Here is a 21,882-nt window from a genome sequence, read left to right on the forward strand (position 1 = left end):
TTCCCTCACCTGTTCTTGTTGAACTGGATGGCGAAGTCGGTCATGTGCTGCAGGGCCTTGTTGGTGAAGGTCATATCCATGTACATGTGACCCTGGCGACGAGAGAACGTACCGGAGATCTCCAGCCCTTTGGCTTTCACCGCCGGAAGCCACACCTAGAAAAACGTTTTTGGAAGAAAAAAAAAAAGAAAGAAAAAAGGGCAACCTGATTCAGTCACGGCTGGATGAACAGAGGTGAAAATGGCAGACTGACTCGGAGAGGATGTATAGAACAACATGCTGTGACTGACTGTGTAAACGCTCCCTCGTGTTGACTGACACAAAGGACTGTAAACAGCCTCCCACAGTGAGGCCTGTGGGAGCCGGGAACCTTGAGTATGATTGTATGTGCTGCTGCAGCACAATAACTCAACAGCAAATGCCACATTGAGGATGCTCACTCTTCACCACACCTACACGTTATGGTAACAAATGACCCATTTTGAACACGAGTCATTAATAATGGTGTCAACTTGGACCTTATTGACCCAGCTTTCCTCCTACCCCTAGACAAGTGTCAAAACTATATTTATGCACTAACCTAGATGAAGAGTGACTTTGCCGCAGGGCTCAATGTTCTCCTCTTAGCTCATCACTGATAAGTTAGCCTTCGCATTGCTATAGAGAGCTGAGTTAGCACTGGGGCTTGGTTAGCAATTAGAGCTCTGCTTTTGCATTTAGCTAGCATTAGCATGAATTCAACCATTGACAAAAGCATTTGGCTGTGGGTACTCACGGCTTTGGGGGATGTGTAGCCTCCCGCGGTGGTGGCCATGCCTGTGGAGAGCTCAAACAGGTCGCTGAGGCCGCTGCTGAGCGCCGCAGGAGTGGGTGATGGGGCAAATGTGTTGGGGACCGAAGAAGGGATGAAGTTCTGGCCCACCTGACACACACAGACACAGACACAGACACAGACACACAGACACAGACACAGACACAGACACAGACACACACACAGACACACACACAGACACACACAGACACACACACACACACACACACACACACACACACACGTCAGCAACAACTATAATTCCTTGAACACAACTCCTTCACGGGACGGCGGTTCTTTAGGAACCAACTAGAATGTTAAAAAGGCAGAGGGTTCCATTTTGACATGATTATGATTCTCAAGTTTTGTATGTGTTTTATACTCACTAAAGCCATAATCCAAAGAAATATACTCCATATGCTTCCAATGGTGTTATTGGTAAAAAGAACTAAACTCAGTCATAATTTTGGCCTATTTCGCAATTTGAGCAATCCTCCTCTTCATTAAAACATGAATGGCAAGCAAGGTCAAAAGGTGAAATGTACAGTGAGCGTGCGCAAAAATAAAATAAACAATAACTAAAAGAAACATCTGTTGTCAAGCTTTGAACTTTGTGAGGATTGATGTCAACCTTTAAAGAGCATGCACACAGATGGACGGACAAAAGGAAGGGCTTCACTTACTGCTGGACTTCCCCCAACACCTCCTCCCAGGTCTCCCCCGAGCTAAGGAGAGAGAAGAGAGAGGACCCATATCCAACACCCGCATCCAAACACAACACACAGACACAGAGAGAGAGAGAGAGAGATAGAGAGAGGCACTTAGCAATAGCAAACCAGAGAACACCCCTTACACTTCCTGGAAAAATGTTATATGAAGACAGTCAATGTGACAACAAGGAAAGGGTTATCAGGAAGCCAAGCTCTCTAGGCAGCAACCAGTCTGGAGACCAGGACACCTTGCCCAAACGTTAGATGGAAGGAAAGCTTGGGAATGCAGGTTGGTTTTTCCACAGTGTTAACAAGCAAGCAATCACTCTAGCAATAGCTCTAATGTGTTGTGGTCCTTTCATCTCTAGGGTAACTTGAACTATCCGATGCTGGCGAATAGCATATCTTGCAAAAAGGCTGGCAGAAAATATGTAATACGTAACTATTTTGATTGTAACACTGGAGACCTCTCCCATCCAGTTGCATGCATTGAACTGAACTTGAAGTCATCTTGACGGTCACACAGCCAGACTGCAATACCATAAAACTATTTTATAGCCCAAGACCCAGCACGCCACAAATCACACGCTGGTATAATTGGGTTGTTGAAATGCTGCTACAAAAGCATTTGGTGCAAGCAATGTTAAAGGTGCACTTGAGGGTATTTAACCTTGGTCCAAGAGGCAGCGTGTGTGTAAGTCCCCATGAGGACATAAGACGTTAGCTAGGCAAACAGAGTTTAGCTTGTTCAATCAGCAATCTCCTGAAAAAGTAGGCTTACAGCCATCCCTTGTGGTTTCTTTTGAAGGTGACCCATCCAAACCAAAATGGCGACATGCTGGCGACATGGACTGTTTTGCCCAGGGACCTGACCGTCCCTCACTCCCCAGTCTGAGGAGGAGCCCGCCAAGGGAATCAGGAGAGAGCAGTGAGTCATTCACAATGCTGGCTCATCCCCCATCAGCCAGACTCTACATGCCTAAGCAGCCAGCCGTCCCAACCTCACCCCACCTCCACTCCCTTTGGGAAGTAATATTATTTTATGGAGCTTATGAATATCCTGATTACTCATCCAGTGAATTGAAGCACCAGTTTTTGCCTAACGGCAAGAGACGACGCATGTCAGAGTTGGAGAGGTCCCTTGAAGTGGAAGAGAAATTCCGCCGGATTTCCACTGACGAGGCCATTTGAGGACAGCATAGAAATATAGAGATGAGAAGGAGTGAAATATAGAGATGAGCAAGAGTTAAATATAGAGATGAGCAAGAGTTAAATATAGAGATGAGCAAGAGTTAAATATAAAGTCAAGCAAGAGTTAAATATAGAGACGAGCAGGAATGCTCCCAGATCCTCAAGGTTAGGCTTCATGTTTTCAGTCATATGACACACCATTTCAACCCCATAGCTTTCATGTACAGCGAAATCCAACTCTGTTGGGATCAAAGTCTGACTGACTTGTTCTCAGGCTCTTTTCTTAGTCTGTTTCCCTTTTTTTTTTAAAAACACATTACTACAAATGATGTCCCTCCAGTTGTGAATGGGACTCATAGCTTCAGGCTGTTTCCTATTGACTGTTAGACCAGCACATTTCTACAGCAACAATTTCTGCAGTGCTCCAAGCCATGGACATTTGAGCAGGCATTCAAAAATCCATCCATATTGGTGTGGGAATGACAGTGATGGAACTCCAGTATGAAACCAGGTGTTGAGTGGAAATCTTGACCCCACTCTGTCTTTCAATCTCCCAGGGGATCTTGTCAACGGCTGCTGTAGACAGTTTAAGAGAATCCAGAAAACATTAGAAAATGCTCCTGCATGGGACTTCGACTGTTTGTCAAAGTTAACCTGTTGTGGCTGCCTCACCCAGAAGGTCAGCTTTAATATTCAGCCTCAGGGGGCTGACTCAGCTCTTTTCTGTTGCATTAATCATTCACCCTTTTCTGCAGTTCTGATAACAACAGAGTAGTGGTGCCGAGGTGGCCTCCAAACCGCTTGTAACACTGCAATGCGTCTGGGAGAATCTCAAAAGGTCAAGGCAGGTAAAGTTGAGGCATTTCTGCTTTTCTATCCACAGCTTCCCCCCCCCATGCTTGGACGTATACAAGATGCCGTAACTCCATTCTTACACACTTCATGAAAACAGATGTGATAATGGATAGAGGTCATGACCCTTGGTATATGTGTTATGGTCATTTATACTGTATGTTATCCCTGCCAATGCTAGTAGCTCCTTGTACAGCCACTGGAGAGGGTGTCTAATTTCCATCAGATAACTATAATACAGAGCAAGGTTTATGGTTTTGCACGGGTTACCATGAAACCTTAATCAGCTTATTCCATTTTACACATAGCATGTGCCCATCGTATCACTTTTCCGTTCATTTGGTCGGTAATGTATTTGCTAGATATCTCAAGGGCCCAGCCCTCTTAGAAATGTCTAATGCTCTGGGGAATCTCCAGTCTCTCCCAGAGGAGGCCAGTTGGGATCAGGACCTCCTACCAGGGAAAATGTCATTCAGCGTAAAGGGGAAATTGGAACTAACAGGTGTCAGTTCCCTGACACAGTATACCATTCTACTTCCCCTACGAGAGATGCCATTCCCCTGGCGTGCTGAGCCACTGGGCTCCCGAATCCAATTATTGGAGAGGGGGGCTGCATGTCAGAATCGTACTCACTTTCTCTTTTTCCGAGGGGGACTGAGTTGATTTTGCCTTGGATAAATGTGCATATCACAACCGGTAAGTAAACAATTGGGGAAAATGACAATGCTCTAAAGGGTTCCCGTTCTCCGGTACACTGCAAGTAGTGAAAGAATATGTCCACACTTTTACGTGATCCAAAAAAGTATTTTGAGGAACTGGTGAGAATAGAATTGGGGGTAGCTAGACTCATACATTATTCATGTTAAAGATCCCTCAAATGCGGCACCAAGAAATCCTTTTCAAGATGTTCCTACTAAAGCTGTGAGCTCTGACAAAGAGAAGGTCACAGTGTCCTTTGACAGCGCTAAACCGTAAGTACAGACTGGAGGGCAGTCTCAGTTCACGGCTCTTAGGCTTTCATTAAAACGCACATTGATTCCATTAATTGGTCGAATGGGTTCTGGAATGGCTGATCACGCAGGCAAGAGAGTAGCTTTCACTCCCCACTGTAATTACTCAGGAAAGCTGTTTAAACATTCTGTGTAGCGACATGCCGGGAAAGATGTCCCCGATTGGAGGCTTCAACTGGATTTGAGTCATTGCTGTTTTTAATGAGTGTCCAATTATGATTTAATTAGGAGTCCTTTATAATCCAACAGTGCAGACGTAAGAGGGGGACGAGGGACGGAGCGAGACGATAATCAGGTATCATGATGAAGACACCCTCTACACGGCCCGTGAGATGTGACCCCTAATTTGCCATGCTGAGGTCCCTACAGTCGACAAAAGGCAAATGTGGTGTCCTTTAGAAAAAAAACATTAAAGAGTGAAGTGGTGAATTTTCACCATAATGCAAAGGTGTTGTGAGAACCATAAAAGATGATTAAGGGGTTTCATGCAACCTCTCAACCACCATGATAACTTAAACAGAAGGAGTCATTCTTAACCACTGTTTGGTAACAAGCTAAGGCACTAATTTGTATGTGTGGACTGACGGAAACCATTTGCTTCCCTATCAGTGGAAAAAGACAGCAGACGTGGCCGTCCCTGCCGGCTAGGGTTGAGAAAACACCACCCGTTAATATCATCAAAAATACATTATCACTCTGTGCAGGGAAGAATTCTCCCCAAAACATAACAGGGACATTAACAGCACTTCCCTAAAAGCCAATGCTTGTTATTAAACATTCAAAGCATTGGGTATAGCCTGGGTCTTCCAGATGACTTTACTTCATTTGACAAGGCCCCAACAACTCACATTACTGCACTATGTACAATTAAACATTGTGACTTCTAATTAATGACCGAATGAACATTCATTACCAAATTGTCACACAAGAGATGAAAGTTACTTTCAATAACAACTCTAACACTTTCAAATCAAATTGTAATTCAGAAATATTGATGTTCACAATCATCAGTCCTCTAAGTCATCGTACACTGACCGTCCAACGGTGACAGATCAACTTTGGTTTTTGCTAGGAGCCTTGGTCAAGTTAACCTTCCCCCCATCTCCCTTGGGCTGAGTTTGAGATGTGGGTGGAATAGTGACGTGCCTCCCTCCCCCTCCCTGCCTGCCTCTGTCTGAGGGTCAATCAGTGAGGCAGGCTTCTACAGCGACAGGCTCAACGTAGATCAACCTGAAAGGCTTCCAGGCACAACATCACCTCCTTTTAGCTCCGGCCTGTTGGGACTCACACTGACAGGCTTGACAAAGGAGGAGGACGAAATACACACTGTTGTTATGCTCCAAGGTTTAATGTTGAAGATCGGACCGTTAGGATCCTTATCGGTCTTCCTTCTAAACGATAATACACATACCCTGCACCGTGTGATGTCCCTAGCGATACTGGTGGTAGTAAACCACAGGAGCTTATCTTTGGCGTTTAGAGAGGCAGGTGTTCCCTGCTCCTCTGTGGTATTGGTAAACAATCCATGGGAGAGACAGTGCTCTCCAAACACTATAATTCAAGTGCACAATAAAACTCATCCATAAAGTGCTGCCATGGATTATTCCTGCATGAGGATACAACTACTTCTGCATGTTCACATTGTTTTGCCATTCTGTGTGTGTGTGTGTGTGTATTTACACTCACCAAACACTTTATTAGGAACACCTGTACACCTTCTCATTCAAGAAATTATCTAATCAGCCAATCGTGTGGCAGCAGTGCAATGTATAAAATCCTACAGATACGGGCCAGCAGCTTCAGGTAATGTTCACATCAACCATCAGAATGGGGAATGTCATGTTCATGAAACCAGTTTGAGACGACTTTTGCTTTGTGGTGCATTATGGTGCATTATGATGCTGTCAGTAGCCATTACAAGATGGGTAAATTGTGGCCATGAAGGGATGCATATGGTCAGCAACAATACTCAAATAGGCTGTGGCATTCAAGCGATGATTGATTGGTATTAACAGGCCCAAAGTGTGCCAAGAAAACACTCCCCACATCATTACACCACCTCCACCATGAGAAGGTGTACAGGTGTTCCTATCAAAGTGCTCTGTGAGTGTATATATACACAGTGCCTATATATGGTATGTAGACTTTCTATAGAAAGCGTGAAAATGATTCAGGACCCACATAAACTCGTCAAGTGTGTGTGTATGAGTGTATGTGTTGGTTACTCACCAGGCTGTCCAGCCCCCCGCCTAGCAGGTCGACAGCACCCATCTGCATGGAGGAGACCTGGGGCACATTGACGGGGGGACCCAGGTCCAGGTTGAGCAGGTCCCCCAGGAGGTCTCCCTGGGAGGGGATCACCTGCTGGGGGGGCTCCTGGGGGGGCGCCGGCCCAGAGCTCACAGGGCTCTCGCCTGTGTCGATGCTGAGACAAGAGAGAGGGGATGTGTGTGCATGTTATTAAAGGGATGTTCCACCTTTTTTAAACACCTTTTTCCTGGTTTGGCCCTGACCTTGGCTGTAGTTGACTAGTCTAGTTACATATTCTGCTTCCGTACATAATGAGTTGTCATATTATTTTGGAAATTAGTCCAAAACACCTTGCAGACACTCCAAAACAACTTTACTATGCTGTAATCAATGTTCCCTCTATTTTTTGTTATATCAATTGATTCAAGTGGCTTTAAATTATATATGCACATAAAACATGACAAATTATTGTTCACTTTTATCCAATATGTAATTAATTCTTGGATATATGGCTGTCTGGTGGTGAAGATATTCTTTCAAGTTCAGTGTTTGATCCAGATTGGATTTTGATGGGGGTCAATATGGACCCCTGTGAAAGGAGGATAATTTCTCTATCCAGGGAGTTCAACCTGTGAAAAGTAATAATTCAAGCAAATGAGATACCAAAAGTACCTTGGCAGTGCAAAATATCAGCTAAGCAACCATTTATCTACAACTGCTTCCTAAACTGCATATAATCATAGGCCTAATGTTGCTGAGAATCCATGGTAATAGGATATAAACCAAACATTTAGACTTGCAACATTAAGAGTTGAACATTTATCCCTCTGGGTTTATGTCAATAGAGGCATCACAATGCATATCCAAGAACAAAGCAGCAATTGCATATTTGAAACATGGTGCTATTTATCAGGCCATGGCAACACTTTTTTATTGTGTATAAAACTGCACAGGAGATGACACTCGCTGCATTTTCTCGACGAGAGCATCAGTCACTCACCAGCTGCATGATAAAATAGGAGAGAGGCTATTAGTTTATCATGAAGTGGCACGTGGCCTGAAATTTCTGCACGGGCCTTTCACCTGCCTTGCGAGACCACTCACTTTGAGGGAACATTGGCGGTAATCCACTTTAGCATTTTGTTACTATGACAATACAAATGCTAAAGTGTATTACAGCTCGGGTTTTTTCCTGGAAGTGGAACATCCCTTTAACAAGCCTATCTAACCTATCGGAGGGCAAGATTCCTGGCTAGTGTGTGTCTTCATTATATCTGGTCCCATCCCCACACTGGGTCGCGGGGTGGGGCGTTTTAGTAGACTTCTTAGCCACAACTCTTGGCTCCAGGTGCAATGTGAAGCACAAAACTTTGGTTTTATTGACAATTTTATTTTTTTCTGGGAGCACTCTGCCTTTTTTAAACAGGATAGTCTGCACCTGAACCGAACGAGTTCACGTATGCTCTCTGACAACATTTCCCATGACTGTTCTCGTGCATGACTGTTACCTGCTGTCTCCATTAGCAGCTGTTCTGACTTGGACTATTTATATGACTCATCAGAAACATTGACCCACATTGCGCTGTCTATCAGTACCATCATTACTTATCGTGATAACAGCTTAGAGGGGACTCGCTCTCTGTCCAGACCAATTAGAGCGAATTTAGATAATCTAGTTGCAGTGCCATTTTAAAAAGGACCCATTTCTGAGCTCCCTGTCCTAGACGACTCAGTTTTGCACTTTTTAATGTGAGATCACTTCAACCAAAGACACACTTAGTTAATGACCTGATTGTTGATCATGGAGTTGACTTTAACATTTTTGACTGAAACATGGCTTGGATCAGATGAGGGGATTGCTCTTGTTGAGGTTTCTCCTCCAGGTTATAGCTCTTCCCAGGCCACAAGGGAAAACAGTAGAGGAGATGGATTGGCTAGATGATATCTCAGACTCTAATGCACTTTCTAAATCTATTCCACTATTCCAATCTATTCCACTCACTTGATTTTATTCAGCACATTGCTGGACCAACTCACAACAAAGGCCATACTTTAGATTTGGTCATTTCTAAAGGGTTGGGTATTTCTGTCTCATCTATTTTTGATCTAGCTGTGTCAGATCATTACTGTATCTGTTTCAATGTAATGCTCCCTGTAGAACTTAAAAGTGAGAAACACACTTAAGAAAAGACCCCTAAAACCCCTGCAATCAACAAGTTCAGAGACAGTGAGTTCTGTCTCTAAACCAGCCTGATCTGTATTCTGATCCTGACAACTTGGTGAACAACTTTAACAATCATCTGAGAGCTACTCTCGATGATGTAGCCCCTCTAAAGATTAGTAAGGTGACAGATAAGAGGGACATTCTGTGGAAAACGGAAGAGAACAAACAGCTTAAAAGGAACTGCCGCATAGCAGAACGTAGATGGAGAAAGGACAAGCTACATATTTACTATGAGATCCTTAGAGAGCAACTTGCTATCTACAAGAGAGCAATGAAGATGGATAGACAAGCACACTTCTCTAGACTAATTTCTGAAAAAACAAATGAGCATAACATTATTTTTTCAACAATTGATCGATTAATTAATCCTACGCTGACTGCCGATCCTGATATTGTGTCCGGTTCCATATCTAGATGTAATGAGTTTGCTACTTTCTTTCAGGAAACGATATCCAGTATTAGTTCACAAATTTCTCAGGCCAAGTTAACTACAGATTTAGATGATCAATGCAGACAAATTGATACTGTTATGGATTCATTTGAGCAAGTCGACATGCAAGCTTTGAGTGAAGTTCTCTCTCAGATGAAGTCCTCAACCTGCTCACTTGATCCCATCCCCACAAAGTTCTTTAAAAAGGTGTATGATTGTTCACTTGATGATGCTTTGGCAATTGTGAACTGTTCTTTATCAGCTGGCAAACTCCCCCCCCCCCCCGCCTTGAAATCTGCAATTGTGAGACCAACATTGAAAAAGACGCATTTAGACAGCTCTGTTCTCAGTAATTTCAGGCCCATATCCAACATCAGGCCCATTTTTTTCCTTGAAAAAATAGTTTTTAGACAACTGAATCAATTCCTGGTTAGACACAACACCCTTGAGACATACCAGTCAGGCTTCCGATCTAACCATAGTACAGAGACTGCTCTGGTAAAGACAACATTTTGGTGCACCGTCTGGAACATTGGGTGGGTCTTTCGGGACCAGTACTGGAGTGGTTTAAATCTTACCTTGCTGGGAGAGACTTTGTTGTTGCACTAGGAGACGCTGTGTCAGACACAGTTGGTATTACCTACGGGATCCCTCAAGGATCTATTCTTGGGTCTTTACTGTTCTCTTTGTATATGCTGCCACTGGGTAACATCATTAGAAAGCCAGTCGCCTAGACTACTGCAATAGCCTTCTCTCTGGTCTCCCCCAGAAAAGTATTAAACTACAGTTAGTTCAGAATGCGGCTGCAAGGGTATTGACTCACACAAAAAGGAGAGACCACATTACCCCAGCACTCTGCACACTACACTGGCTTTAATTATCTATTACCATTGTTTGTATCTTTTTAACATGTAGGCTACTGCTGTTTATTTATTGTTTTCCTATTTCACTTTTCTTCTATTGTATTATTGTTTCTTATTTTTGCTTGATTTTTATGTACAGCACTTTGAGCTGCATTCTCTGTACGAAAATGTGCTCTATAAATAAATGTATTATTATTATTATTATTATTATTTCTGCTCACCTGCCGTGCTGGATGGGCAGGTGTTTGCGGTGGATGCCGTGACTGCCCTCCACAAAGGCGTTGGGGGGTTTGTGGTAGACGGAGGCCAGGGAGCCGATGTGACAGATGAGCTCGTCCAGCAGGGTGGGCTCGATCAGGTCTGTCTCCTCTGAGATGAGGGGCTTCTCAGACAGGACCACCTCCTTAGCAGTCACTGGGTCGGTGGACAGGAGGCGCCAGTAGATGTAGCCCCTGTCGCGCAGGTCAGGGTTGTCTGAGTCCTGGGGGGAAAACAGAGGAGGACATATTGTTGGGTTAACTGGTACAAGTTTAACCTCAGGTGTGAGGGGATTTTGAGTGTTAGTTTAGAGAGAGAGAGAGTGTGTGGGTGTGTGTGTGTCTCTTACCACTCTGCATTTCTGTACGTGTGTGTGTGTGTGTGTGTGTGTGTGTGTGTGTGTGTGTGTGTGTGTGTGTCTCACCTGCGTGGCCAGGCTGAGGACCTGCTGTACCAGCTCCTGAGTCTCAGAGGGCTTCTTCAGGAACAGCTTGACAATGGCCGTCAGAAGGGTGAGCTGAACCTGAAACCCACACACCCCCATAGGAATAAATAGTCTGACCCAACACCCCCATAGGAATGAATAGTCTGACCCAAAACCCCCATAGGAATGAATGGTCTGACCCAAAACCCCCATAGGAATGAATAGTCTGACCCAACCTAATGCATGCCTACCACTAACATCAGTGGTCTAACCCAACAATTATTAATGGCAAATTAATACATTCAATCTGACAATGTATTCTATCAGCTCAGGGGCAATCATTGGAAGGCATCACCATCTCACCAGTCATATATAAAACAACAGCCCAAAGACGTTACATTTTAATAATTCAGCAGATGCTCTTATCCAGAGTGACTTACAATAAGTACATTAGCCTAAAGTAAATGAATCAACTATACAGTGAAGACATCAAATTCCGCATGAGTCGGCAGCTTCAAAATCATTCAGGCGTGCACACATATGCCTATGTCGGCATGGGTTCGAATCTGGTCCATGCCCTGCTGACATACCCTCTCCTCCTTACTTTCCTGTCTTTCTCTACTGTCTCTGTCCAATATAATCTGAAAAATACAAGAGTGGGATAACCACACTACCCTACCCCCCCCCCCCCCATGCACAAAAAAAAGAAAAGAAAAAGAGAAGGTACCTGCCATCTTTCCTCATGTTTGTGAAGAATGTGAGACTGACCTCTTGTGTTTCTGACATCTATGAGATTGACCTCCTGTGTTTCTGACATCTGTGGGATTGACCTCTTGTGTTTATGGCCTCTCTAGGACTGACCTGAGTGCTCTCGTCGTGGAAGCCCTCCAGGAAGCTCTCCAGCAGCTCGTCTGCGTTGTCGATCCTCTCGGCGTACTCGCCCACGATCCAGATCATGGCGGCGCGGGCGTCCGGCTCGTCCAGGGAGTCCAGGTTCTCACACAGCGTGGCGATGATGCTCTCATACCTGAGGAAAGAGAGAGAGCAGAGGTGAAGATCAGAATCAGAATCAGAATCAGATTCAGAATCAGAATTCTTTTATTTGGCCAAGTATATTTGCACATACAGGAAATTGACTTGCTGAGGTTGGTGCATGGACATAAAAAACAAATAGCAAATATTGACAAAATAGCAATAACAAATTTACAAATTTACAAAAAAGAGCAGCAGAACAATACATCTTGTAGGCATAAGAGGCTGGTTGGGTTGTGGGGCATGTACACTATAAATTAGAATAATTTTAAATAATTATAAATTACACTGTCAGTGCGCTGTTTGTGTGACAGGGTAGGGGGGAGGGGGGTCAGAGAGAGGCAGGGGGCTTGGTTGTGAGCCCCACTGCCATGGGGAAGAAACTGTTCAGGTGGCGCGATGTTTTAGTCTTGATTGACCGAAACCTTTTGCCGGATGGAAGTCTCTGGAAGAGGTGGTGACCAGGATGGGAAGGATCAGCGATGATCTTTCCTGCTCTCTTACTGGTCCTGGAGTGGAACAGGTCCAGGAGAGATGGCAGGTTGCAGCCGATGACCTTCTCGGCTGACCGAATGATCCGCTGCAATCTGCCTTTGTCCTTGGCAGTGGAGGCAGCGAACCAGATGGTGATTGATGAGCTGAGGATGGACTTAATGATGGCCGTGTAGAACTCAACCATCACTATCTGCGGCATGTTGAATTTCTTCAGCTGCCGCAGGAAGAACATCCTCTGCTGGGCCTTCTTGATGGTGGAGGTGATGTTCGCCGCCCACCTGAGGTCCTTTGAAATTATTGTCCCCAGGAATCTGAATGATTCCACAATGTTAACTGGGGAGTCACACATGATGAGGGGGGCGGTTGGGGCTGGGCTTCTCCTGAAGTTTACTACCATCTCTACACTTTTTAGGGCGTTCAGCTCCAAGTAGTTCTGGCTGCACCAGGAAGCCAGGCTGTCAACTTCCTCCCTGTAGGCGGCCTCATCACCGTTGGAGATTAATCCAGAGGGTAGTGTCATCTGCAAATTTCAGGAGTTTGACAGAAGGGTGGCTAGAGGTGCAGTTGTTGGTGTAGAGGGAGAAAAGTAGAGGAGAGAGCACACAGCCTTGTGGGGCTCCGGTGCTGATGGTCCGGGGCTCCAAGACAAGCTTGCCCAGCCGTACCTGCAGCTTCCTGTCTGTCAGAAAGTCAGTGATCCACCTGCAGGTGGGCTCAGGCACGCTCAGCTGGGATAGCTTGTCCTGGAGGAGAGCTGGGGCGATAGTGTTAAATGCAGAGCTGAAGTCCACAAACAGGATCCTGGCGTAGGTACTGGGGGAGTCTAGGTGCTATAGGATGAAGTGAAGTCCCATGTTGACTGCGTCGTCTACAGACCTGTTGGCTCTATAGGCAAACTGCAGTGGGTCAAGGAGGGGGTTGGTGATGGCCTTGAGGTGGGTGAGCATGAGGCGCTCAAAGGTCTTCATTACCACAGAGGTCAGGGCAACTGGTCTGTAGTCATTAAGGCCTGTGATCCTCTGCTTTTTGGGAAACAAACAAAGAAGTGCGCACCAACACACCATGGCAGCCATATGAGGCGCCATCTTGAATAGCAACTTGATGGCAACTTACTTACACATCACATGTATGTTATTTTGCCTGGCCTGGAGAGATACAGAGGTCATGTATGGTCTTGGGGAGGCTGGTGGAGGCAGAAATCGGAGGACGGACTCATTGTAATGCATTGAATGGAATGCAGAATAGTATCAAACAAGCGTTTGATACCATTCCTCATTCCATTCCAGGCATTACAATGAGCCCGTCTTCCGATTTCTGCCTCCCCTGGTATGGTGATGTATGAGGACAGTAGGACCAGAAGGTTACAGGGTCAAATGCCAGGGGGAGCATGCTGCTGTCCATTAAGCCTGATACAGACACAACAGCCCAGAGAGGACAGGAACAAACCGCCCAGTATTACAACAACAACAAAAGTTGCTAGCATTAGTTAAGTGATCCAACTTGCTAGAAAGCTATACAAGCCAACAGTCCACAGAATTGCTGTGACAGCTTTGTCTCGTCTTGAGACTTTAGCTAAGATTTATCATGTTGAATCTTGGAGATGCAGACAACCGACAAGTCTTTGAGACTTCAAAAATCTGTGTCAAATGTATAGAAATTGGAGGACTTCATCACTGAGGGAAAAGAAGAACACCTACTTGTTGGGGTACTTGCGGAAGATGTCCCTGATGACAACAATGGCCTCCTGGACCACATAGTTGACTTTGGTCTGGATCAGGTCCAGCAGGGTGCTCACACAGCGCTCAGCAGATTGCTACAGAGAGAGGAGACACACACACTCACACACTGACCCCACTGAATCCCAATTCACCCTACAGAGCCCAACCCGAAAATGCCAAGCTGAACTGTACTGAGCTGGGCTTATTGCACATCCACCATAATTGCTGAAACAGGGCTGGAAAAGAAAAAAATCTGAGCCAGCACAGTATGGTTCGGCTTGACCCTGTAGTGTGTAAAGCCCCTTAGATAAAAAGAATCTAAAGGATCATTTCCTCCACCGTTTTAATTATGTCAGACAGACCATGAATGACTGAGCATGGTAGGCACTTTCACTATGTGAATGGTGAAGCTTACTGGAAATCAATGACAATCCTTCCCACACTACAGTGTTGGACAAGGGAAGATATGGTCTTCTATGTAAAGCACTGTGTAGGTTTAGTCTAGTATGGCTCAGTTGGTAGAGCATGGCACTAACAACGCTTAGGTTGTAGGTTCGATTCCCGCTGGGACCATACGAAAATTACTGAAAAATATAAAATATGCACTCACTGCAATGTAAATCGCTTTGGATAAAAGCGTCAGCTAAATGGCATATCTTATACAGTATCTAAGTTAAGTAAGGGGAGGGGGGATTAAGGCTTTGACGTTGATGAGGTCCTCTCTCTTTGATGTGACTCTCACCTCCACTTTGATGGCGCAGCGTCCGATGGCTCTCACTGCCTTACGAACAAAGTCCACGTCCACCTCTGTGGCATATTCCTTCAGCTCAGCCAACACCTGGGGAGAGCAAACCATAGGAATGAAGAGCATTTACACACACACACACACACACACACACACACACACACACACACAATATCCAAACTAATCTACAATGTAAATTAATGACACAAAGTAAGGCCGAGGTTTGGTAAATTGTGACTGTGCAGGCACCCGAGGCAAAGCTAACACAAATGCCAATGATTGCTACCCTCAGCTAAACCTACACAGTGCTTTACAAAGGCAAGCCTCTCATATACTTTAGAGATGTGTTTACCCATGGAGTGCAGAGTAGCTCTGTTGGACTTTTACAGCATGCTTGTCTGAGCCTGCCTGTGCTGTCAATCACCTTGACACACCGACCAACCAGCTCTAGATAGTGAAGGCCACTCCCGAGCTGCCTGTCTACAACGTGTTCATTTAAGTCCTCCTGTCTGACAGCATGCCGGTCAGAGTGCCAGCTCTCACTGATGAGGAGTGACGCAGAGGAATATGAACATGTCTGCTGAAATGAGTCTTCATTTCAGGAAGGGTTGCAGGTTGTTTTTCTTTTACTCCTTTCTTTTCTCTATATTTTCTTTTTGTCTTTTGTTAACTGTGCTATGATCATGTTTCTCTTTTATGTTCCCATCCTTCTAAAAAAGTGTGTTGTGACACTGCACATTTATCAAAATAAACTTGAAACTTGATTTTACTACTGTTCATGTTTTGTGAGAGCTACACCGTATCATGAGGAAACAGTATATTCCTGCAGGTAATATCATGCTATCAAAAGTAAATAAATATGCTGCTGGCTTGACCAACATGGTCTAAAACATGATTCTCACTATAACATAAAAAACTGTCTTCTGGTCAATTAGACAGTGTTTTTTCAAATTCTCATGAGTTATACCTGGGCAATGTTGGCTTGGGAGGCCAGGCGGATCATGATGTCCAGTTTCTCCAGTTTGACGTAGATGGGGTCATTGTACTTGACAAAGAACACCTTGATCTCCTGCTTCAGGATCTCAGGCCTGGGGAGAGAGGGGTGAATGGGTGAATGATACCTCAAACAATCTGGACCTGGTGTGTTCTGAAACCATGGAGCTGAGAGAAGGAAACGGCTAGGCTACATAGAGAGAGAAATGCTGTCATCTAGTGGCAATGAAGACACAATAACTCCAAAACTTCGCCATGGCATCGTAACAACACAGTCTTATCTAATGTAATACATGCATACCAAATCACCAGCATGGTGAAAAGCCATACAATCCTGTCGTTTTTCTTTTTTAAATCAAATTTTCTCCTAGATCTAGCTAGATTTATACAAGACCAGGACCGTGTGGTTTTCTAAGGATGGCAAAGCTGAGGACACTGCTACTATTCCCTAAACTACAGACTGTTTTGCTCCAAACAATTATGGCCTATCTTCTACAATATTTTGCTATAGGCCTTACATCCCAGCTCTGGACCACATGAGTTACTGATGGTCCGTCCTTCCTTTTCCTTTCTATGCAGCAATCCCTTTTACCTAATCAATCATATTAGGTCAATGATTATCTAATCATATCACATCAATGTCATCCAGGGGGGGAAAGGACATAGGGGAAAAGATGTTGAGTGTGTGAGTGTGTGTGTGTGAGTGTGTGTGTGTGTGTCTCTGTGTGTGTGTGTGTGTGTGTCTCTGTGTGTGTCTCTGTGTGTGTCTCTGTGTGTGTCTCTGTGTGTGTGTGTGTGTGTGTCTCTGTGTGTGTGTGTCTGTGTGTGTGTGTGTGTGTGTGTGTGTGTGTGTGTGTGTGTGTGTGTGTGTGTGTGGTAACCTCAAACCTTTTCTGGACGATAAGGTTGATGTTCCTGAGGGCCACATACTGGACCTCGGGCTCCCCAGAGAGCAGGGTGACCAGCGGCGGGGACAGCTTCTTCAGAAGGGTGTTGTAGTAGTCCGACTCCTTGGGCAGCAGCTCCAGGAACTTCATCAGCACCTTGACAGCTGAGAGCACCACTGCAGAGTTGGCATGGGAGAGACGTGGGGAGACACGCTCACAGATGCTGAGAGAGAGAGAGAGAGAGAGAGAGAGAGAGAGAGAGAGAGAGAGAGGGTAGAGGGGTAGAGGGGAGGTGGGGTTATCAACATGGAGGTCAATGAGGTTAGTCACTATATTAAAGGGGCAATCTGAGATTCAAACAACAATAAAGCAGTCACCCCATCACCTTTTTTCCCCACAGACAGATAAGATCAAAATGATAGTTTTAACCATGTTTTGAAGCTATACAGTGTTTGTTTTCAGTTACATTGTTTACAAACAATAGAATAAAACAAGCTCATATTTTGGGTTCAGGTGGGGTAAGACAGTTGTACTAAGATCATAAGGCATTTATAAGGTATATTCTTCAAGAGTCAATGCCCAAATGTCCCTAAAAACATGGATGTACCAATCTCAGATTGCCCCTTCAACATATTAGTGTTATGTTTTATTTTGGTCATTTAATAGATGCTCCAATCATGAGCATTGCAAAATGCAACATTATCAGTGCTGTGAGCACACCAACATTATCAGTGCTGTGAGCACACCAATCTGGTGGTTAACATGCAAATAATCAAGTCTATGCAAATATTCAAGTCTATGCAAATACACGCATCATACTCGACCCTGAAAACATCCCATGATGCTATTCCAGCCTGAGTGTGAACACTGTTTCTCCTTGCATGCCTGCTCTCACCTCTGGGCCTCCCGCTCATCTTTGGGGTTGTAGTTGGACAGGCAGTCCAGGATGAAGATCTGGCCCCACTCTGTGCACTCGTTGAGGGCCGTCAGCAGCTTGTTGATGTTCTGGGGGTTGAGGTCCAGCAGGTTGCTGTTGGGGTGGGACTCGCTGATCTCAGACAGAGCTGCCACCGCATTGGCCACCACCTGGCATGGTCACACACGTTAGCTTATTTATTCATTTTTAACACTTATTTTGACCAGCTTGCATAAAGGTATGAGGATAAAACATAACTCAGGTGGCATTGAAACAGCCAGAGCAAAGACTTTTTCATTAAATTATGGAATGGCGAGCACATTGAATAGTTGGCCCTTGTGTCAACTACTGTATTTCCAAATATCGTTGTAATATGAGACAGAAAAAGTCAACCTTGATTTCACGGATAACGACAATTATAGAATCTAAGATAAATTATTTTCGATCAGATTCTCAGGAGGCCTAGTTCACTGGGGTCCTAGTGCTGCCACTAGCTACAGTACCTACCATAGGGTTGGAGTCAGCTATGAGGTCCCTGAGGGAGTCCAGGAATCCCTGGTCCTCCACCATCTGGGCGTTGATGTCGTGGAGCTTGGCCACGCACACGGCCGCAGTCTTCCTGACGTAGGGGTCCTCGTCCTTCAGACACTTCCTCAGCGGCTCACACAGGTATTCAGTGATCTTGTCCACGCGGATGCAGCCCATGGTTCGCACGGCCAAAGCCCGGATCAGAGGGTTGGGGTCCTCACAGTCCTTTGGTGGGGGGTGTAGGGGAGATGAGAGCTGATTTAGATAGTAGTCTAGGAATTGAAAATTGTCTGTATTTTTAAAGGTATGTAGTTTTGAGCTTTACTGCCCTCTCTGGCCACACTGACGTTATTAAAACATACCTACGCTATGTTTTCTAATAGCAGCAATTCAGTGCATATCCTTGTGTGCACAAATTAAACTTTCTTTATCATGTGATTGATACTGATTTCTCACAGCTATTTAAAACTCAAATCTACAAGGTGCAGTATGTACATTTGAGCCTTAAAATAGTGCTAAATGGCCATGGTGAATCAGCATTCAAAGTAACTATTTTGCGGTTAATTTTTACAAGGATTTGCAAATATTTGCCACTATTAGAAAACATATTTACATTTTCAGTGTGGCCAAATAGAGCAGAAAGGCACAAAACAACATACTTCACCTTTAAGGTTGAACAGTATAATGTCTCAAATGGCATTACTGAGAGCCATCTCCATGATAAATCGGCCTCTACTGAGATTATTGTGATAGTAAGGAGTTAAAATATGGATTTTTCAATTTATAGTTGCCAGTTGCTAAATTTAAGTTGCCAGTTGCTAAATTTAAGTTGCCACACTTCTTAAAGAGGCATTTCACCAAAATACCTTGTCCATTTATAACTTTTCACAATTTAAAAAAAATAATAATAATTGTTTATTTAACTTGTATTTAGGCAGGGAGTCACATAAGACCAAGGTCTCTTTTCCAAGGGAGCCCTGAATTTACAATTATACATCATACAAGCGTCACTGATATCCAAATAGCAATCTTACTTCCTGGAATAATTTCACACATTTTGACACAAAACTATTATGAGACCATTTCAGGAAGTAAATGTAGGTTTGCTATTTATGTGCAAGTAATAATATTTTGGGACCATATCAATGGTGGACAAACAACAAATATAAAACATTTTTGTTAATAAAATGCCCCTTTAAGTGGACAGAGGACATTACCTTGACAAAGCTGTTGACAGCCATGATGGCCATGTCAGGCTGGCTCTTGGCGTAGTTCATCAAGTACAGGTAGACCAGCTTCTTCAGCTCCAGGTTGTCAGTCTGCATGCAGTTCACCACGTCTGGGAAGAGGGAGCTGACGGAGGGAAGGGCAACATTGACATTGGCCCTTGGTCTGAGCATTGATTACTTTATCTTCTGATGAGTCATGGATAGATGATTCACTTACTTAAACAAATGTATTTGTTGTAAGTCGCTTTGGATAAAGGCGTCTACTAAATGCCATAAATGTAAATGTAAATGTAACATCATCACCCAAGTACTTGGAGAGTGAGGGGCAACAAAAAGGGCATTAATAAGAAGATTACTTTCCTTCATTGCTCAATCAATCTCAACTCCTAACTACTGACTAGGCATTCACTTACTTTAATGTAAAAGGTCAGTAATCATTAAATGGACTTATTGCTAAATGGGTACTTTGGTTGAACGGGGGCCGCATTCTCATATAACACCTTATACGACTCTATGGGCTGAATGGGATAGAGGCAGCACACAGGGACCTGTCAAACAGAGCATTCAACTCTCTGTACTGTACCTAACATCCTTCCCCACGGTCATGGCAGCAATGACCTTCTTCACGGCCTCCTTCCTCTTCTCTTTCTTCTCATTGTTCAGCTCTGCCTTCAGCTCAAAGATCTCCCCTGTAACAGGATCCAGGTGCAGTGTTAGCAACAGTCCAGTGAACCAGCAGTGCCAGCTCATTTGTAATTCTGCTCAATGACAAGTTCCCTTTCACAGCCAAATGCAATAGAAATGAATGGAAATGACATTGAAATGTTGTATCACAGTTGGTTGGTACAGCAGATCAGAGATCTTGCATTGGTGATTATTGTCAACATACCTATTCTTACATGTGGAATCATATACAAATGTATCAAGGAAAAGGGATGTATAATCGACATTGTTGAAAATATGGTTTCCAACAGTAATCATGGACTCACCTTTTTTGTTTGTTGTAAAATATTTGGAGTCAGTCATTGTTGCTGTTCCTCAAATCTGCTGGAGGGAAATGCGTATGCACAGCTTTAGAAAAACACATGCGTACGCAAAAAACAGGCACCGTATGTATATGACAGCGATATGATACCTAACTGCAAAGGAAATTATTTGAAATGCTGACGAATAAATATGTGTTGCAGAATTGAAGGAGAACGATGCACAGATTTTCGACAGCATCCAACCCATTCAGGGTGCAAGATGTCATTATGTTTGTTTGGTTGGAGCACTGTACATCAACTATCAATTCGGTGTGTTGGGGAGGGTTCGTAAAGGTGTGTAGGTTTCGGTGGGTCCGGATGTTATCTGCCCTAATTCACCCCAGGGGCATCGGTCAGAATGAACAGTCAGGGGCGCTTAGTGGCGTAGCACACTAATGCGCTTACCACGTAACCGCAAGGTTCCCGGTTCGATTCCGACCCTCGACCTATCTTGCATGTTATCCCTCCTCTCTCTCCCATCCTTCCTGTCAATCTCTACTGTCTCTATACCAATAAAGCAGAAATGCCCTAAAAAATATATTTAAAAAAAATAAAGAATGAACAGTCAGGATGGAGTATAGTTTACTTGGATTTATTGATGGAACTTAGAGGAGCGCTGACATGTTTGTTACAAATGGTAATGTAGCAAGATAATGTATGTGTGTGTGTGTGTGTGTCCAGTTCTGCAAAACACAAATAGCAGACATAAAATAGTAAGGCCACAATGCATACAATGCACCTAATAACTTCATAAGTAATCAGCAATTAAGGCAATCACTATAGCCTAAAGGACATGCAATCATATTATCTTACATTGTAATTAGACCTACAACCACTATGAATTATAAACTCTCTGAACAATGATGACAACAGCCAAGAATATCCTAAATATCCTTACAGAGCTTATACAGAAAAAAGGGAAAATATCTCCTCTAAGGGGCGGGCTCCCGCCACGCACGTTCTCTGGTGCTCAGTAACACAAAAATAGAGGCTAATGCTGAGGGCGAACGAGCTGGCCTTTATCCAGCGATCAACAGATACACATGTAGGATACAGAATACAACAACAGCGTGAATTGACATGTTGTCATTGACACACAATTATCCCAGGGACCAACGGCGAGAAACGGGGGGGGGGGGGGGAAGGAGCCTCCGCCGCTGCCACGGGAACCAATATTCTATGACTATATCGGTATATGATAACAACACAATGACTTGGTCCATCATACGGACGCGATATGGTGTCCGAGCCTTCCTTTCACAGTGACTTGAATGTCACATCATCAACATCA

The 21,882-nt window shown here is 44.2% G+C and overlaps 1 protein-coding gene across 3 annotated transcripts in view; it reads right to left on the reverse strand.

The window, feature by feature from the left end:
- The window catches only part of ap2b1 (adaptor related protein complex 2 subunit beta 1), a 36,653-nt gene that overhangs the window by 14,323 nt on the left and 448 nt on the right, over positions 1 to 21,882 (reverse strand). The window contains exons 2-17 of one of the 3 annotated variants that reach the window (XM_083665406.1): positions 20,556 to 20,613; positions 20,150 to 20,255; positions 19,555 to 19,690; positions 18,317 to 18,562; positions 17,789 to 17,979; positions 16,895 to 17,116; positions 15,981 to 16,101; positions 15,011 to 15,106; positions 14,248 to 14,363; positions 11,885 to 12,050; positions 11,024 to 11,122; positions 10,563 to 10,822; positions 6,804 to 6,999; positions 1,495 to 1,536; positions 776 to 922; positions 10 to 155 (exon numbers count right to left, since the gene is read on the reverse strand). In XM_083665406.1, coding sequence (XP_083521532.1) covers positions 10 to 155; positions 776 to 922; positions 1,495 to 1,536; positions 6,804 to 6,999; positions 10,563 to 10,822; positions 11,024 to 11,122; positions 11,885 to 12,050; positions 14,248 to 14,363; positions 15,011 to 15,106; positions 15,981 to 16,101; positions 16,895 to 17,116; positions 17,789 to 17,979; positions 18,317 to 18,562; positions 19,555 to 19,690; positions 20,150 to 20,255; positions 20,556 to 20,592 — 2,327 coding nt within the window. In that variant the 5' untranslated portion in view covers positions 20,593 to 20,613. The remainder of the gene's footprint in view (positions 1 to 9; positions 156 to 775; positions 923 to 1,494; positions 1,537 to 6,803; positions 7,000 to 10,562; positions 10,823 to 11,023; positions 11,123 to 11,884; positions 12,051 to 14,247; positions 14,364 to 15,010; positions 15,107 to 15,980; positions 16,102 to 16,894; positions 17,117 to 17,788; positions 17,980 to 18,316; positions 18,563 to 19,554; positions 19,691 to 20,149; positions 20,256 to 20,555; positions 20,614 to 21,882) is intronic. The other 2 variants (XM_083665407.1, XM_083665408.1) reach the window with 2 other exon arrangements.

Source organism: Argentina silus (genome assembly GCF_951799395.1).
Source record: "Argentina silus genome assembly, chromosome: 2".
Lineage (NCBI taxonomy): Eukaryota > Metazoa > Chordata > Actinopteri > Argentiniformes > Argentinidae > Argentina > Argentina silus.